At 37.0% G+C, this 14,286-nt stretch overlaps 1 protein-coding gene across 9 annotated transcripts in view; it reads right to left on the bottom strand.

Annotated features, from left to right (window-relative positions):
- Window positions 1-14,286, bottom strand: part of CCDC150 (coiled-coil domain containing 150) — a 98,205-nt gene that overhangs the window by 59,111 nt on the left and 24,808 nt on the right. For all 9 annotated transcript variants that reach the window (XM_082467003.1, XM_082466994.1, XM_082466998.1 and 6 more), the window contains 3 exons: window positions 12,777-12,901; window positions 12,347-12,524; window positions 11,717-11,785 (listed from right to left, as the gene is read on the bottom strand). In XM_082467003.1, coding sequence (XP_082323129.1) covers window positions 11,717-11,785; window positions 12,347-12,524; window positions 12,777-12,901 — 372 coding nt within the window. The remainder of the gene's footprint in view (window positions 1-11,716; window positions 11,786-12,346; window positions 12,525-12,776; window positions 12,902-14,286) is intronic.

Here is a 14,286-nt window from a genome sequence, read left to right as displayed (position 1 = left end):
CTGCAGGATCAATACAAACCCTATCAAAATTCCAGCTCCTCTTTTTTTGCAGAAATGGAAAATCTGATCCTGAAATTCATATAGAAATGCAAGGATCCAGAATAGCCAGAAAAATCTCAAAAAAAATAAAGTTGGAGGACTCACACGTCTCAATTTTAAAACTTATTACAAAGCTACAGTAATCAAGATCATGTGGTACTGGCATACGTACAGTCATATATATCAATGCAATGGAATTGAGAGTCCAGAAATAAGCCCATGCATCTATGGTTAACTAGATTTTGACAAGGGAGCCAACATTATTCAATAGAAAGAACAGTCTTCCAACAAATCGTCCTGGGATAACTGGATATCCACAGGAAAAATAATGAAGTTAAACCTCTACCTGATACCATATATAAAATTTAACACAAAATGGATCAAAGACCAAAATGTAATCTGTAAAACTATAAAATTTTTAGAATATAAAATGGGTGCAGGATGACAGTTGCAAGAAGGTTGGGGAGTAGAAGGACATGAGCTCACTCCTTCATACAAAAACACCAAAATCACAACTAACTGCTGAACAACCATAGACAATAAAACACTAGAACCTACCTAAAGAGATACCCTACATCCAAAGACAAAGAGGAAGCCACAACGAGATGGTAGGAGGGGCACAACTGCAATAAAATCAAATCCCATACCCACTGGGTGGGCAACCCACAAACTAGAAAGTAATTATACCTGAAAAGTTCTCCCACAGGACTGAAAGTCCAGAGCCCCATGTCAGCCTTCCCAGCGTGGGGGCCTGGTAAGAGGAGGAGGAGCCCCCAGAGAATCTGGTTTTGAAGGCCAGCGGGGTTTGATCGCAGGAATTCCACAGGACTGGGGAAACAGAAACTCCACTCTTGGAGGGCACACACAAGGTCTCATGTGCACCAGGACCCAGGGGAAAAAAGCAGTGACCTCATAAGAGACTGGGCCAGACCTACCTGCTAGTATTGGAGGGTCTCCTGGAGAGGCAGGGGAGGAGCTGTGGCTCACTGCAGGTACAAAGACACTGGCAGCAGTAGTCCTGGGGAATAATCATTAACATGAGCACTGCTGGAGGCTGCCATTTCCTCCCAATGACCTAGCCCCACCCAACAGCCTGTAGGCTCCAGTGCTGGGACGCCTCAGGCCAAACAACCAACAGGACGGGAATACAGTCCCACCCATCAGCAGACAGGCTGCTTAAAGTCTTCCTGAGCATGGCCCTGCCCAGAGGGACAAGAACCAGCTCTACCCACCAGTTGGCAGGAACCAGGAAGCCTGCACAAGTCTCTTAGACAGCCTCATCCACCAGAGGGAAGACAGCAGAAGCAAGAAGAACTACAGCTTGCGGAATGGAAACCGCAATCACAGAAAGTTAGACAAAATGAGACGGCAAAGGAATATGTACCAGATGAAAGAACAAGATAAAACACCAGAAGAACAACTAAGTGAAGTGGAGATAGGCCATCTACTGGAAAAAGAATTCAGAGTAATGATATTGAAGATGTTCCAAGATCCCAGGAAAAGAATGGAGGCACAGACCGAGAAGATACAAGAAATGTTTAAAAAAGACATAGAAGAACTAAAGACCAAACAAACAGAGATGTACAATAACTGAAATGAAAACTACACTAGAAGGAATCAATACCAGAATAACTGAGGCAGAAGAATGGATAAGTGAGCTGGAAGACAGAATGGTGGAAATCACTGCCATGGAGAAGAATAAAGAAAAAAGAATGAAAAGAAATGAAGACAGTCTAAGAGACTTCTGGGACAACATTAAATGCACCAACATTCACATTATAGGCCTCCCAGAAGGAGAGTAGAGAGAGAAAGGACCTTTGAAAATATTTGAAGAGATAATAGCTGAAAAATTCCCTAACATGGAAAAGGAAACAGTAACCCAAGTCCAGGAAGCAAAGAGACTCCCAGGTAGGATGAACCCAAGGAGGAATATGCCAGGACACACAGTAATCAAACTGACAAAAATTAAAGACAATGAAAAAATATTAAAAGCAACAAGGGAAAAGCAACAAATAACATACAAAGGAATTCCCATAAGGTTATCAAGTGATTTCTCAGCAGAAACTCTGCAGGCCAAAAGGGAGTGGCAAGATCTATTTAAAGTGATGAAAGGAAAGAACCTAAAACCAGGAATACTCTACCCACCAAGGTTCTCATTCAGATTTGAAGGAGAAATTAAAAACTTTATAGACAAGCAAAAGCCAAGAGAATTCAGCACCACCAGACCAGCTTTGCAACAAATGCTAAAGGAACTTCTCTAGGTGGAAAAGAAAAGGCCACAACTAGAAACAAGAAAATAATGAATGGAAAGCTCACCAGTAAAGGCAAACATACAGTTAATGTAGGAAATCATCTGCACACAAATATGATATCAAAACCAGTAACTGTGAGAAGAGGAGAGCACAAATGCAGGATATTGGAATTGCATTTGAAATTAAAAGACTAGCAACTTAAAGCAATCTTCTTTATATATAGACTGCTATATCAAAAGCTCACGGGAACCGTAAACCAAAAATCTGCAATAAATACACACAAAAAAGAAAAAGGAATCGAAACACAACATTAAAGTTAGTCATCAAATCACAAGATAAGAAAACAAAAGAGGAAGGAAAGAAAAAAGACCTACAAAAACAAATCCAGGGAATTCCCTGGTGGTCCAGTGGTTAGGACTTGGCACTTTCACTGCCATGTCCCAAGTTCAATCCCTGGTCAGGGTACTAAGATCTCACAAAACAAGGGGTACGGCCAAAAAAACCCACAAAAAAAACCCAAAATTCAAAACAATTACGAAAATGGCAAGAGGAACACGCATATTGATAATTACCTTAAATGTAAATGGATTAAATGCTCCAACCAAAAGACATAGACTGGCTGAATGGATACAAAAACAAGATCCGTATATATATTGTCTGTAAGAGACCCACCTCAGATCTAGGGACACAGAGACTGAAAGTGAGAGGATGGAAAAAGGTATTCCATGCAAATAGAAATCAAAAGAAAGCTGGAGTAGCCATACTCATATCAGACAAAATAGACTTTAAAATAAAGACTGTTACAAGAGACAAAGAATGACACTACATAATGATCAAGAGATCCATCTAAGAAGCTATAACAATCGAAAACATGTATGTACCCAACATAGGAGCACTCCAATATATAAGGCAAATACTAACAGCCATAAAAGGAGAAATTGAAGTAATACAATAATAGTGGGGGACTTTAACACCCCACTTTCACCAATGAACAGATCATCCAGACAGAAAATCAATAAGGAAACAAAGGCCTTAAATGACACATTGGACCAGATGGACTTAACTGATATTTATAGAGCATTTCATTCAAAAGTAGCAGAGTACACATTCTTCTGAAGTGCACATGGAACATTCTCCAGGACTGATCACAAAGCAATTCTTGGTAACTTTAAGGAAATTGAAATCATATCAAGCATTTTTTCCAACCACAATGCTATGAGATTAGAAATCAATTACAAGAAAAAACTGTAAAAAACACAAATATGTGGAGGCTAAACAATATGTTACTAAACAACTGATGGATCACTGAAGAAATCAAAGAGGAAATGAAAAAATACTAACAGACAAGTGAAAACCAAACCACAATGATCCAAAACCTATGGGATGCAGCAAAAGCAGTTCTAACAGGGAAGTTTCTAGCAATAAAATCTTACCTTAGGAAACAAGAAAAATCACATATAAACAACCTAACCTTACACTTAAAGCAACTAGAGAAACAAGAACAAACAAAACCCAAAGTTAGTAGAAGGAAAAAAATTATAAAGATCAGAGAGGGAAGAAATGAAATAGAGATAAAGAAAACAACAGAAAAGATCAATGAAACTAAAAGCTGGTTCTTTGAGAAGATAAACAAAATTGATAAACCTTTAGCCAGACTTATCAAGAAAAAAAGGGAAAGGGCTCAAATCAGTAAAATTAGATATGAAAAAGGAGAAGTTACAACAATCACCATAGAAATACAAAGGATCATAAGAGACTGCTACAGGCAACTATATACCAATAAAATGGACAACCTAGAAGAAATGGACAAGTTCTTAGAAAGATATAATCTCCCAAGACTGAACCAGAAAGAAATAGAAAATATGAACAGACCAATCATAAGCACTGAAATTAAAACTGTGCTTTAAAAACTCCCAACAAACAAAAGTCCAGGACCAGATGGCTTCACAGGTGACTTCTATCAAACATTTAGAGAAGAGTTAGCACTTATCCTTCTGAAACTATTCCAAAACATTGCAGAGGAGGGAACATTCCCAAACTCATTCTATGAGGCCACCATCACCCTGATAACAAAACCAGACAAAGATACCACAAAAAAGGAAAATTACAGGCCAATATCACTGATGAACACAGATGCAAAAATCCTCAACAAAATACTAGCAAAACAAATCCAACAATACATTAAAAGGATCATACACTATGATCAAGTGGAATTTATCCCAGGGATGCAAGGATTTTTCAGTATCTACAAATTAATCAGTGTGATATACCACATCAACAAATTGAAGAATAAAAACCATATGGTCCTCTCAATAGATGCAGAAAAAGCTTTTGACAAAATTCAACACCCATTTATGATAAAAACTCTACAGAAAGTGGGCATAGAGAGAACCTACCTCAACATAATAAAGGCTGTATATGACAAACCTACAGCTAACGTCATACTCAACTGTGAATAGCTGAAAGCACCTCCCCTAAGATCAGGAACAAGACAAGGATGTCCACTCTCACCACTTTTATTCAACACAGTTTTGGAAGTCCTAGTCACGTCAATCAGAGAAGAAAAAGAAATAAAGGAATCCAAACTGGAAAAGAAGAAGTAAAACTGTCACTGTTTGCAGGTGACATGACACTATACATAGAAAATCCTAAAGATGCTACCAGAAAACTACTAGAGCTCATCAATGAATTCAGTCAACTTTCAGGATACAAAATTAATACACAGAAATCTGTTGCATTTCTATACACTAACAATGAGAGATCAGAAGGAGAAATTAAGGAAACAATCCCAATTACCATTGTATTCAAAAGAATAAAACACCTAGGAATAAACCTACCTAAGGAGGCAAAAGACCATTATTCTGAAAACTATAAGATGCAGATGAAAGAAATCAAAGATGACACAGATGGAAAGATATACGATGTTCTTGGATTGGAAGAATCAATACTGTCAAAATGACTATACTACCCAAGACAATCTACAGATTCGATGAAATCCCTACCAAATTACCAATGGAATTTTTCACAGAACTACAACAAAAAATCTTAAAATCTGTATGGAGACACAAAAGACCCTGAAGAGCCAAAGCACTCTTGAGAAAGAAAAACGAAGCTGGAGGAATCAGGCTCCCTGACTTCAGACCATACTACAAAGCTACAGTAATCAAAACAGTATCATACTGGCACAAAAACAGAAATATAATTCAATGGAACAGGATAGAAAGCCCAGAAATAAACCACACACCTATCATCAATTAATCTACAATAAAGGAGGCAAGACTATACAATGGAGGAAAGACAGCCTCTTCAATAAGTGGTGCTGGGAAAACTGGACAGCTACATGTAAAAGAATGAAATCAGAACACTCCCTAACACCATACAGAAAAATAAACTCAAAATGGATTAAAGACCTAAATGTAATACTGGACAGTATAAAACTCTTAGAGGAAAACACAGGAAAAACACTCTTTGACATAAACCACAGCAAGATCTTTTTTGACCCACCTCCTAGAGTAATGAAAATAAAAACAAAAATAAACAAATGGGACCAAATTAAACTCAAAAGCTTTTGAACAGCAAAAGAAGCCATAAACAAAATGAAGACAACCCACAGAATGGGAGAAAATATTTGTAAACAATGCAACCGACAAGGGATTAGTCTTCAAAACATACAAACAGCTCATGCGGCTCAATACCAAAAAAACAACCCAATCAAAGAATGGGCAGAAGACCTAAATAGACATTTCTCCAAAGAAGACATACAGATGGCCAAGAGGTACATGAAAAGATGCTCAACACTGTTAATTATTAGAGAAATGCAAATCAAAACTACAATGAGGTATCTCCTCACACCAGTCAGAATGGCCATTATCAAAAAGTCTACAAACAATAAATGCTGAAGAGGGTGTGGAGAAAAGGGAACCCTCCCACACTGCTGGTGGGAATGTAAATTGGTGCAGCCACTGTGGAGAACAATATGGAGGTTCCTTAAAAAACTAAAATTAGAACTACTATATGATCTAGCAATCCCACTCCTGGGCATATATCCGGAGAAAAACATGGTTTGAAAGGATACATGCACCCCAATGTTCATTGCAGCACTGTTTGCAAGAGCCAAGACATGGAAGCAACCTAAATGTCCATCGACAGAGGAGTGGATAAAGAAGATGTGGTACATAAATATAATGGAATATTACTCAGCCATTGAATACAATGAAATAATGCCATTTTCAGCAACATGGATGGACCTGGAGATTATTATACTAAGTGAAATAAGTCACACAGAGAAAAACAAATATCATGATATCACTTATATGTGGAATGTAAAAAAAAAAAAAAAAGATACCAATGAACTTATTTACAAAACAGAAACAGACTCACAGACTTAGAGAATGTTCTTATGGTTATGGGGGGAAGAGTGGGGGAGGGGAGGGATTGGGAGTTTGGGACTGACATGTACACACTGCTATATTTAAAATAGATAACCAACAAGGACCTACTGTGTAGCACAGGAAACTGCTCAATATTCTGTAATAACCTAAATGGAAAAAGAATTTGAAAAAGAATAGGTACATGTATAACTTAATCACTTTGCTGTACACCTGAAACTAACACAACATTGTTAATCAACTATACTCCAATATAAAAACAAAACAAAACAAAAAGGTGTAAATCTTTGTGACCTTGGATCAGGCAACAGTTTCTCAGATGCGACACTTAAAGCACACGCAACCAAAGAAAAAATTGATAAACTGGACTTTATAAAAATCTAAAAATTTAAAAAGAACCCAAAGAATGGGAGAAAAATATCTGCAAGTCACATATCTGATAAGGGTCTACCATCCAAAATATATAAAGAACTCTTACAACTCAACAATTAAAAGACATTAAATAACCCACTTTAAAAATTGGTAAAGGATCTGAGTAGATGCAGCTCTCCAAAGAAGATATACAAATGGCCAATAAACACATAATAAGATGCTCAACATTATTAGCCATTAAGGAAATGCAAATCAAAACCAAAATGAGGTACCACTTTCACACTTACTAGGATGGCTATTATCAAAAAACAAAAAATAGGGGCTTCCCTGATGGTGCAGTGGTTAGGAATCCGCCTGCTGATGCAGGGGACATGGGTTCGAGCCCTGGTCCAGGAAGATCTCACATGCCGCGGAGCAACTGGGCCCGTGCGCCACAACTACTGAGCCTGCGCTCTAGAGCCCACGTGCCACAACTACCGAAGCCCATAAGCCTAGAGCCCGCGCTCCACAACAAGGGAGGCCACTGCAATGAGAAGCCCGCGCACCACAAGGAAGAGTAGCCCCCGCTCGATGCAACTAGAGAGAGCCCACGTGCAGCAACAAAGACCCAACACAGACAAAAATAAAATAAATAAAATAAAATAAAATAAATAAATAAATAAATAACGTGTTGGTGAGGATGTGGAGAAACTGGAGCCCTTCTACACTGCTGGTGGGAAGACAAAGTGGTTCAGCATTGTGGAAAACAGTCTGGTTGTTCTTCAGAAAGTTAAACATAAAATTACCACATGACCCTGCAATTCCACTCATAGCTATATATCTTAACATATCTTTAAGATATATAAAAAAACAGGTACTTACAAATACACATACAAATGTTTATAGCAGCACTAATCACAACAGCCAAAAGGCAGAAACAATGCAAATATCCATCAACAGATAAATAAATTGTGGTATGTGTATGTGTACATATATATACATGTGTGTGTGTGTGTGTATGTATACACACACACATATATATTTAGTTGGTTAAAAAAATTCTTTTGGGTTTTCTGTAAGATCTTACAAAAAACCCAAACGAACTTTTTAGCCAACTCAACACACACACACACACAAACACGCAAACACACACAAAATGAATATTACTCAACCATAAAAAGGAATGAAGTACTGATACATACTGATACAAAAACATGGATGACCCTCAAAAACATTATGCTAAGTGAAAGAAGCCAGATACAAAAGATCACATATTGTATGATTATATTCATATGAAATATGTATAATAGGTAAATCCATAGAGACAGAATGCAGAGTAGTGGTTGTCAGGGGCTGGGGGAAGGAGGGAATAAGGAGTGATTGCTTAATGGGTATGGGGTTTCCTTTCGGGGTACTGAAATGTTTTGGAACTAGACAGAGGTGGTGGTTGCACAATATTGTGAATATTGTACTAAATGCCACTGAACTGTTCACTTTTAAATGGTTGATTTTACAGTATGTGAATTTCACCTCAGTTAAAAAAAAAAAAAACCGCAGTGAGATACTTCACACCTACTAGGATGGGTGTAGTTTTTTTAAAGAGGACAATAACAAGTTTAGGTGAGGACGTAGATAGTGGAATGCTCATACATTGCTAGTGGGACTGTAAAATGGTGCAACTACCTTACTTGTAAAACAGTTTGGCAGTTTCTCAAAATGATAAACAGAGTTATCACATGACCCAGTAGTTTTGTTCCTGGAGAAGTGAAAACATATGCTCACAAAAAGAATTGTACACAAATGTTCATAGCATTATTCTTAATAGCCAAAAAATGGAAACGGCCTAAATGTCTATCAACTGATGAATGGATAAATGAAGTGTGTTATATTCATGCAATATTATTCAGCCATAAAAGAAATGAAGTAGTTATATACACTACAATATGGACAAACTTTGAAATCATCATGCTAGGAAGCCAGACCCAAAAGGCCACATACTGTTTGATTCTATTTACATGACATATCCAGAACAGACAAATCCATTGAGGTAGAAAGTAGAATAGTAGTTGCCAGAGGTGGGCAGGGGTAAATAGGGAGTGACTCCTAATGGGTACTAGGTTTCTTTTTAGGATGATTAAAAAGGTTCTAGAATAAGATAGTGGTGGTATTTGTGCAAACTTGTGAATATACTAAGAAATCACTAACTTGTATATTTTAAGAAGGTGAATTTATGGTATACTAATTGTATCTCAATAATAAAAGGTACTAAAACAATCAGATGATCCACCTAAAAATAAATGAACCTTGGACTACATCTTGCATGATATACAAAAATTAACTTGAAGTGGATCATAGACCTAATATTGAACGTAAAGCCAAAAAAGTTCTAGGGAACAAAGGAGAAAATCTATGTAATCTTAGATTAGGCAAAAATTTCTTAGCTACAACACAAAAAGTATCATCCATAAAATTTGAAAAATTGATAAACTGGACTTAATCAAAATATAAAACTTCTGCTCTTTAAAAGAGCATGAAAAGGCATAATATAGAAGAAAAGTAGGTAAAGCACATATAAAATTTGTTTATATACAGATAGTAATAACTATTACATGAGAATTAATATGACACTATTTTTAAAGCTCTGAAAAATAAATTATGAGAAAACAAACAACTGAATTAAAAATGGTTAAAAGATTTGAAGAGACACTTTAAGTTGTTGATGGCAAATAAGCAGATGAAAAGGTACTCAATATTACTAGTCACTGGAGAAAAGCAAAGTACACCACAGTGACATACCCCTACACACCAATCAGAATGGCTGAAACTAAAAGAATTGACAATGCCAAGTGCTGGTGAGAGTGTAGAGAAACTGGAACTCATATATTCCTGGTAGGAATGCAAGATGGCACACATCCTTTGGAAGACAGTTGAACATATATTTACTGTAGGATCTAGAAGTCCAATTCCTGATATGTATCCAAGAGAAATAAAAATACATGTTCACATATGAATATTTATACAGGTTTTTTTCATAACTGCCAAAATCTGGAAACAACCCAAATGTTCTTCAATTGGCAAACGGGTAAAGAAACTGTGATATAACAGAACATAAACCACTGATACATACAGTAACATGCGTGAATCTCAAATCTCAAATGCTTTATGCTAAATGAAAGAAGCCAGACTTATAATGCTACATATTGTATGATACCATTTGTATGATATTCTGGAAAAGATATAACTACAGGGGTAGAAAAACAGATCAGTGGTTGCCAGGGGATGGGGATGGAGGAAGAGGCTGACTACTAAAAGGCGCAAGGGAACTTTCCGGGGTGATAGAAATGTTCTATATTTTGATTGTGGTGGTGGTGGTTACATGATTGTGGTTGTCAAAGCTCACAGACCTGTACACTAAAAAAAGGGTGAATTTCACTCTAAATTATAACTCAATAAGCCTGACTTTAAGAAAACATAGCTTTACAGTGAGTACACATGTAAAAAATATCAAGTTAGACCAAAAAACGGAACTCTGTAGAAACACTGTCATTTGGCTTAATAGAACCTCTCTAACGAGCAAGTATCTTTCAGCCCCATGAACATACACTTAGTCTACATTAAAACAAATGAAATCAGACAAGCAAAATAATAATACCATGTTTTAATCGCAAATAGCATTTGCCTTAGCCATGAAATATTCACTAGCATTTTAAAGCAAAAAGTATTAATGAATTTAAAATAGTAGCCACCAACTTCCCAAATTAAAAAAAACATATTTGAGGCCACATTGATACCAGCAAAGTCCTTGCCACAGGACGTCAGCTTTATTTAAAGATTTTTTGGGTGGACTGTTTTCAAATCACTAGATATGAGTGACTAAAACACAGAAGGTACCTGCCAGCTTAGTGAACTGTCTTTGAGCTCCAGCTCAGAATTTAGCTTTTCTTCTCTCCCCAGTTCTTAAACTAAGAGTTCACATATATGGTACTAAGAATGCTATTTAGTTGAGCCAAGTAACAGTCAAGGCTTGATGCCTATATCTGACACCTGTTGCTGGGTTTATTGAATGGGGATGGGCTGATAGTCCTTGATGCTCCAGATATATTCTCTAGATGATAGTGATACATAATCTTTACTCTTCAAATCTTGAAATGCAAACAGCAATGTCTTAAAGATTTTTTTTGTTTGAATGAGGATTGTGTTTGTTTCTCTGGCCATGCTACCTTCATAGAACCCAGAAAGGGGTATCTCACAAATAAAGTGTCAAGTGCTAACAAGTTAGGAAGCTTAAATTAGTTTTTTAAAAAAACCCAAAAAACAAACCAAAAAAACCACCAGCATCGTCAGCAATCATCCCTTTGCAGCCCACAGGCTCATTAGCTGACTCTCAGGGGAATCCCTGGCTAAACTACTCGGTGAACACTAGGGTCCGAGGCAGTGATGGCTCACTGGCAAACACGAGATGCTTAACAAGCAAACATTCCCCAGACGCAGCCTTATGCTGAAGTGACTGGAGTGCTCCAAGTGCATCCAGCTTCGTGGCTTCTCTATTCTCCCCACATTTTGGGGGAATAGAGAACAACAAACAACAAAATAGCCCATCTCCTCATTAAGATAAGCTGATATAGGAAGCAGCAATACAGAAGGAATTAAATATAATGACATAACAACAAATAAAATGTGGAATACCTTGCTTTTAGCTAATTCCTTTTCCAAGTTGCATTTTTCTTCTGCTATTTCTTTCTCGGTTTTATTAACCTGCCCAAGAGGAGGGAAAAAAAGAAATGGGTCAATTTAAAAACAGCTGACAGGCTCTACTATAGCAGATACACCCTGCATGTCAATTAATACCTACACTGCAGAGATAGCACATCCTCTCAGAAAAGGGGCCACTCGGGGAGTCTCTGAGGCAGAGCAGACTTCACAAACAGCCCTGAAATTAGAAAGACACGTCTGCATGTCAGACTCTGCTGGTTCCTTCCTAACGAGGAAGACAGGGCTGTTTCCCCTTACACTGTTTCCACTACACTGTCCCACTCCTACTGGGAAAATCGAGTTTTAAATCTGACTCCTTAACTAACATGAGGATGTGTTAATGGTTAGTTAACATTCACTCATGCTTTATAAGGGTAACTATTTGGCACAGTGCACTCACATGCTGAAAGACACAGATTAGCCACCCAAAGATTTCTTTCATGGGCAACTCAGACAAACTGCATCTGGGTTGTATTTCTTTTCTTGTCTTTTGCACTTACAATAAAATTTTAAAACAAGATCACCACCACAACCAGGAGGTAACATAAATCTGCCTCTACCTACCTCTCTCTGAAGTCCTTCTTTCTCCTGTAGCAGAGAGGTCTTCTCTTGCATTGATGCTTCCAGTTCCCTTCGCAATCTTGCAATAGTTGATTCTAGCAGCTCTTTTTGCACAGCTGCCCTCTTCTCAGCATCCTGTGCTTTCTGGATACACTGGTTATGCTCAAGGACTAAATGGTCCCTGCAGGAAGAGAACAAGGAGATATGAAAGCTGAATGAGAGTTCTTCTTTAACAGAAAGACTAAATGTTCTTACAGAACATATCTCCTGCCTGAGAGCAGTTACCGAAATGTTCTAACAAAACTAGTTCCTTTAGGGCAGAGTCTTTATTTTTGTGACTGGCCCAGCAAATGCAGAATTAAACATTTTCATTAAAGATAAGAAATACAAATACAAAAACAAAAGATGCAAAAGTTGCCCACAGTTTACTTACAGATGCATTTGGAGTTGTGTTTTCTCATTCTGAACAGTCTGTAGCTCACTTGTGATACTGGCATGGGCTACATCCAGCAGTAAGTTTTGTTCTTGAAATGTCTGTGTCATCATTTTCTGTTCTTCCTGAGTGTTAGAAGCAATATTAAAAGTTAAGATGCCAGAAGTCATTTGATAGGGTATCACTCTAAACAACTGATCAAAGATACTGATACTTACAAAAGACAAATTTAATTTATATAAATAAAACCCCTTTTTAAAAGAATTTATCTTAATGTCCAGCTTGCTCTTTGTACCTACCCTGACCTGACCACAATTCTATCATTTTATAGCTCTTCTAGCCAACAATCAAGATGCATTATTTATCCAGCTTGCTGCAAAATTTATAAAACTCCTAACATGGACAAATTTTTAGATACCATGTATAAAATAGACAACTGATAGGAACATACTGTATAGCACAGGGAACTCTACCTAATGCACTGTGGTAACCTAAATGGGAGGGAAGTCCAAGAGGGAGGGGAGATCTGTATGTGTATGGCTGATACATTTGTTGTGCAGTGGAGGCTAACACAACATTGTAAAGCAACCAGACTCCAATAAAGATTTTTAAAAAACTATATTAAGTATGTTTTGGTACTTTAGAATTTCAACATGATACTATATTTTAAAAAGTAAAACAATATCAACGTATATAAAGTGAAATGATCGCTCTACCTCTATCTCCCCCACATTTCTTCCAAATAATTCCATTCTCCAGGGACAATCATGTTTCATAGTTTAGTGTAAATTCTTTTGACAGTATCTGAAATTGCACTCAGATACTGCTACAGCAGAAGTCTATAACTGTTTTGCACAATTTTCTCTGGCTTACTATTATCAATTATCAAAACAGCATTTTTATGCACACCTCCTCTACCTACAATTTATAAAGCTTTTGTAAATATAGTACATATTAATAATTATATTTGTAAACATATTTTAAAACACTTTTTGAACAATATTTGATGCAAGGTAAGCCTTCACACCTTCATACTTGGTAAAATGGGATCTCACTTGTGTCATATTCCAAAGTTTTAAAATGTTTGTGAAAGTGTTACATACATAAGTCACATTATTCAGTCTACTAAACTGTAAGTTCCATGAAAGTAGGGACTTGTCTTGTTCACTGCCATAATTCTATCTAGATCTAGCAACATACTTGCATGAGGTAAACACTAAATGCTTTCTGAATTAATAAAAAATACTTATTGAGTACCTGTTACGTGCAAAACACGCTTAGCCCTATGGGTAATAACAAAGATATGTAAGACAATGTCCTAGGAATGTAGTACAGGAAATGAGCCATGCATATAAACTACTACTATAGAATGCAGAACAAGAGAAGCAACATAACATAAATGATTAAAAACACTGAGTCTGGAGTCAAATCTAGATTTAAATCTGGCTCCACCCTATACTAGCTGGGTGATTTTGGGCAAGTTGATTAACTTCTCTAAATCTTATTCTTA

This window comes from Balaenoptera physalus (assembly GCF_965194825.1).
Source record: "Balaenoptera physalus genome assembly, chromosome: 6".
Lineage (NCBI taxonomy): Eukaryota > Metazoa > Chordata > Mammalia > Artiodactyla > Balaenopteridae > Balaenoptera > Balaenoptera physalus.
Note: the sequence above shows the minus strand (reverse complement) of the source record. Positions and strands in the feature narration are given on the sequence as shown.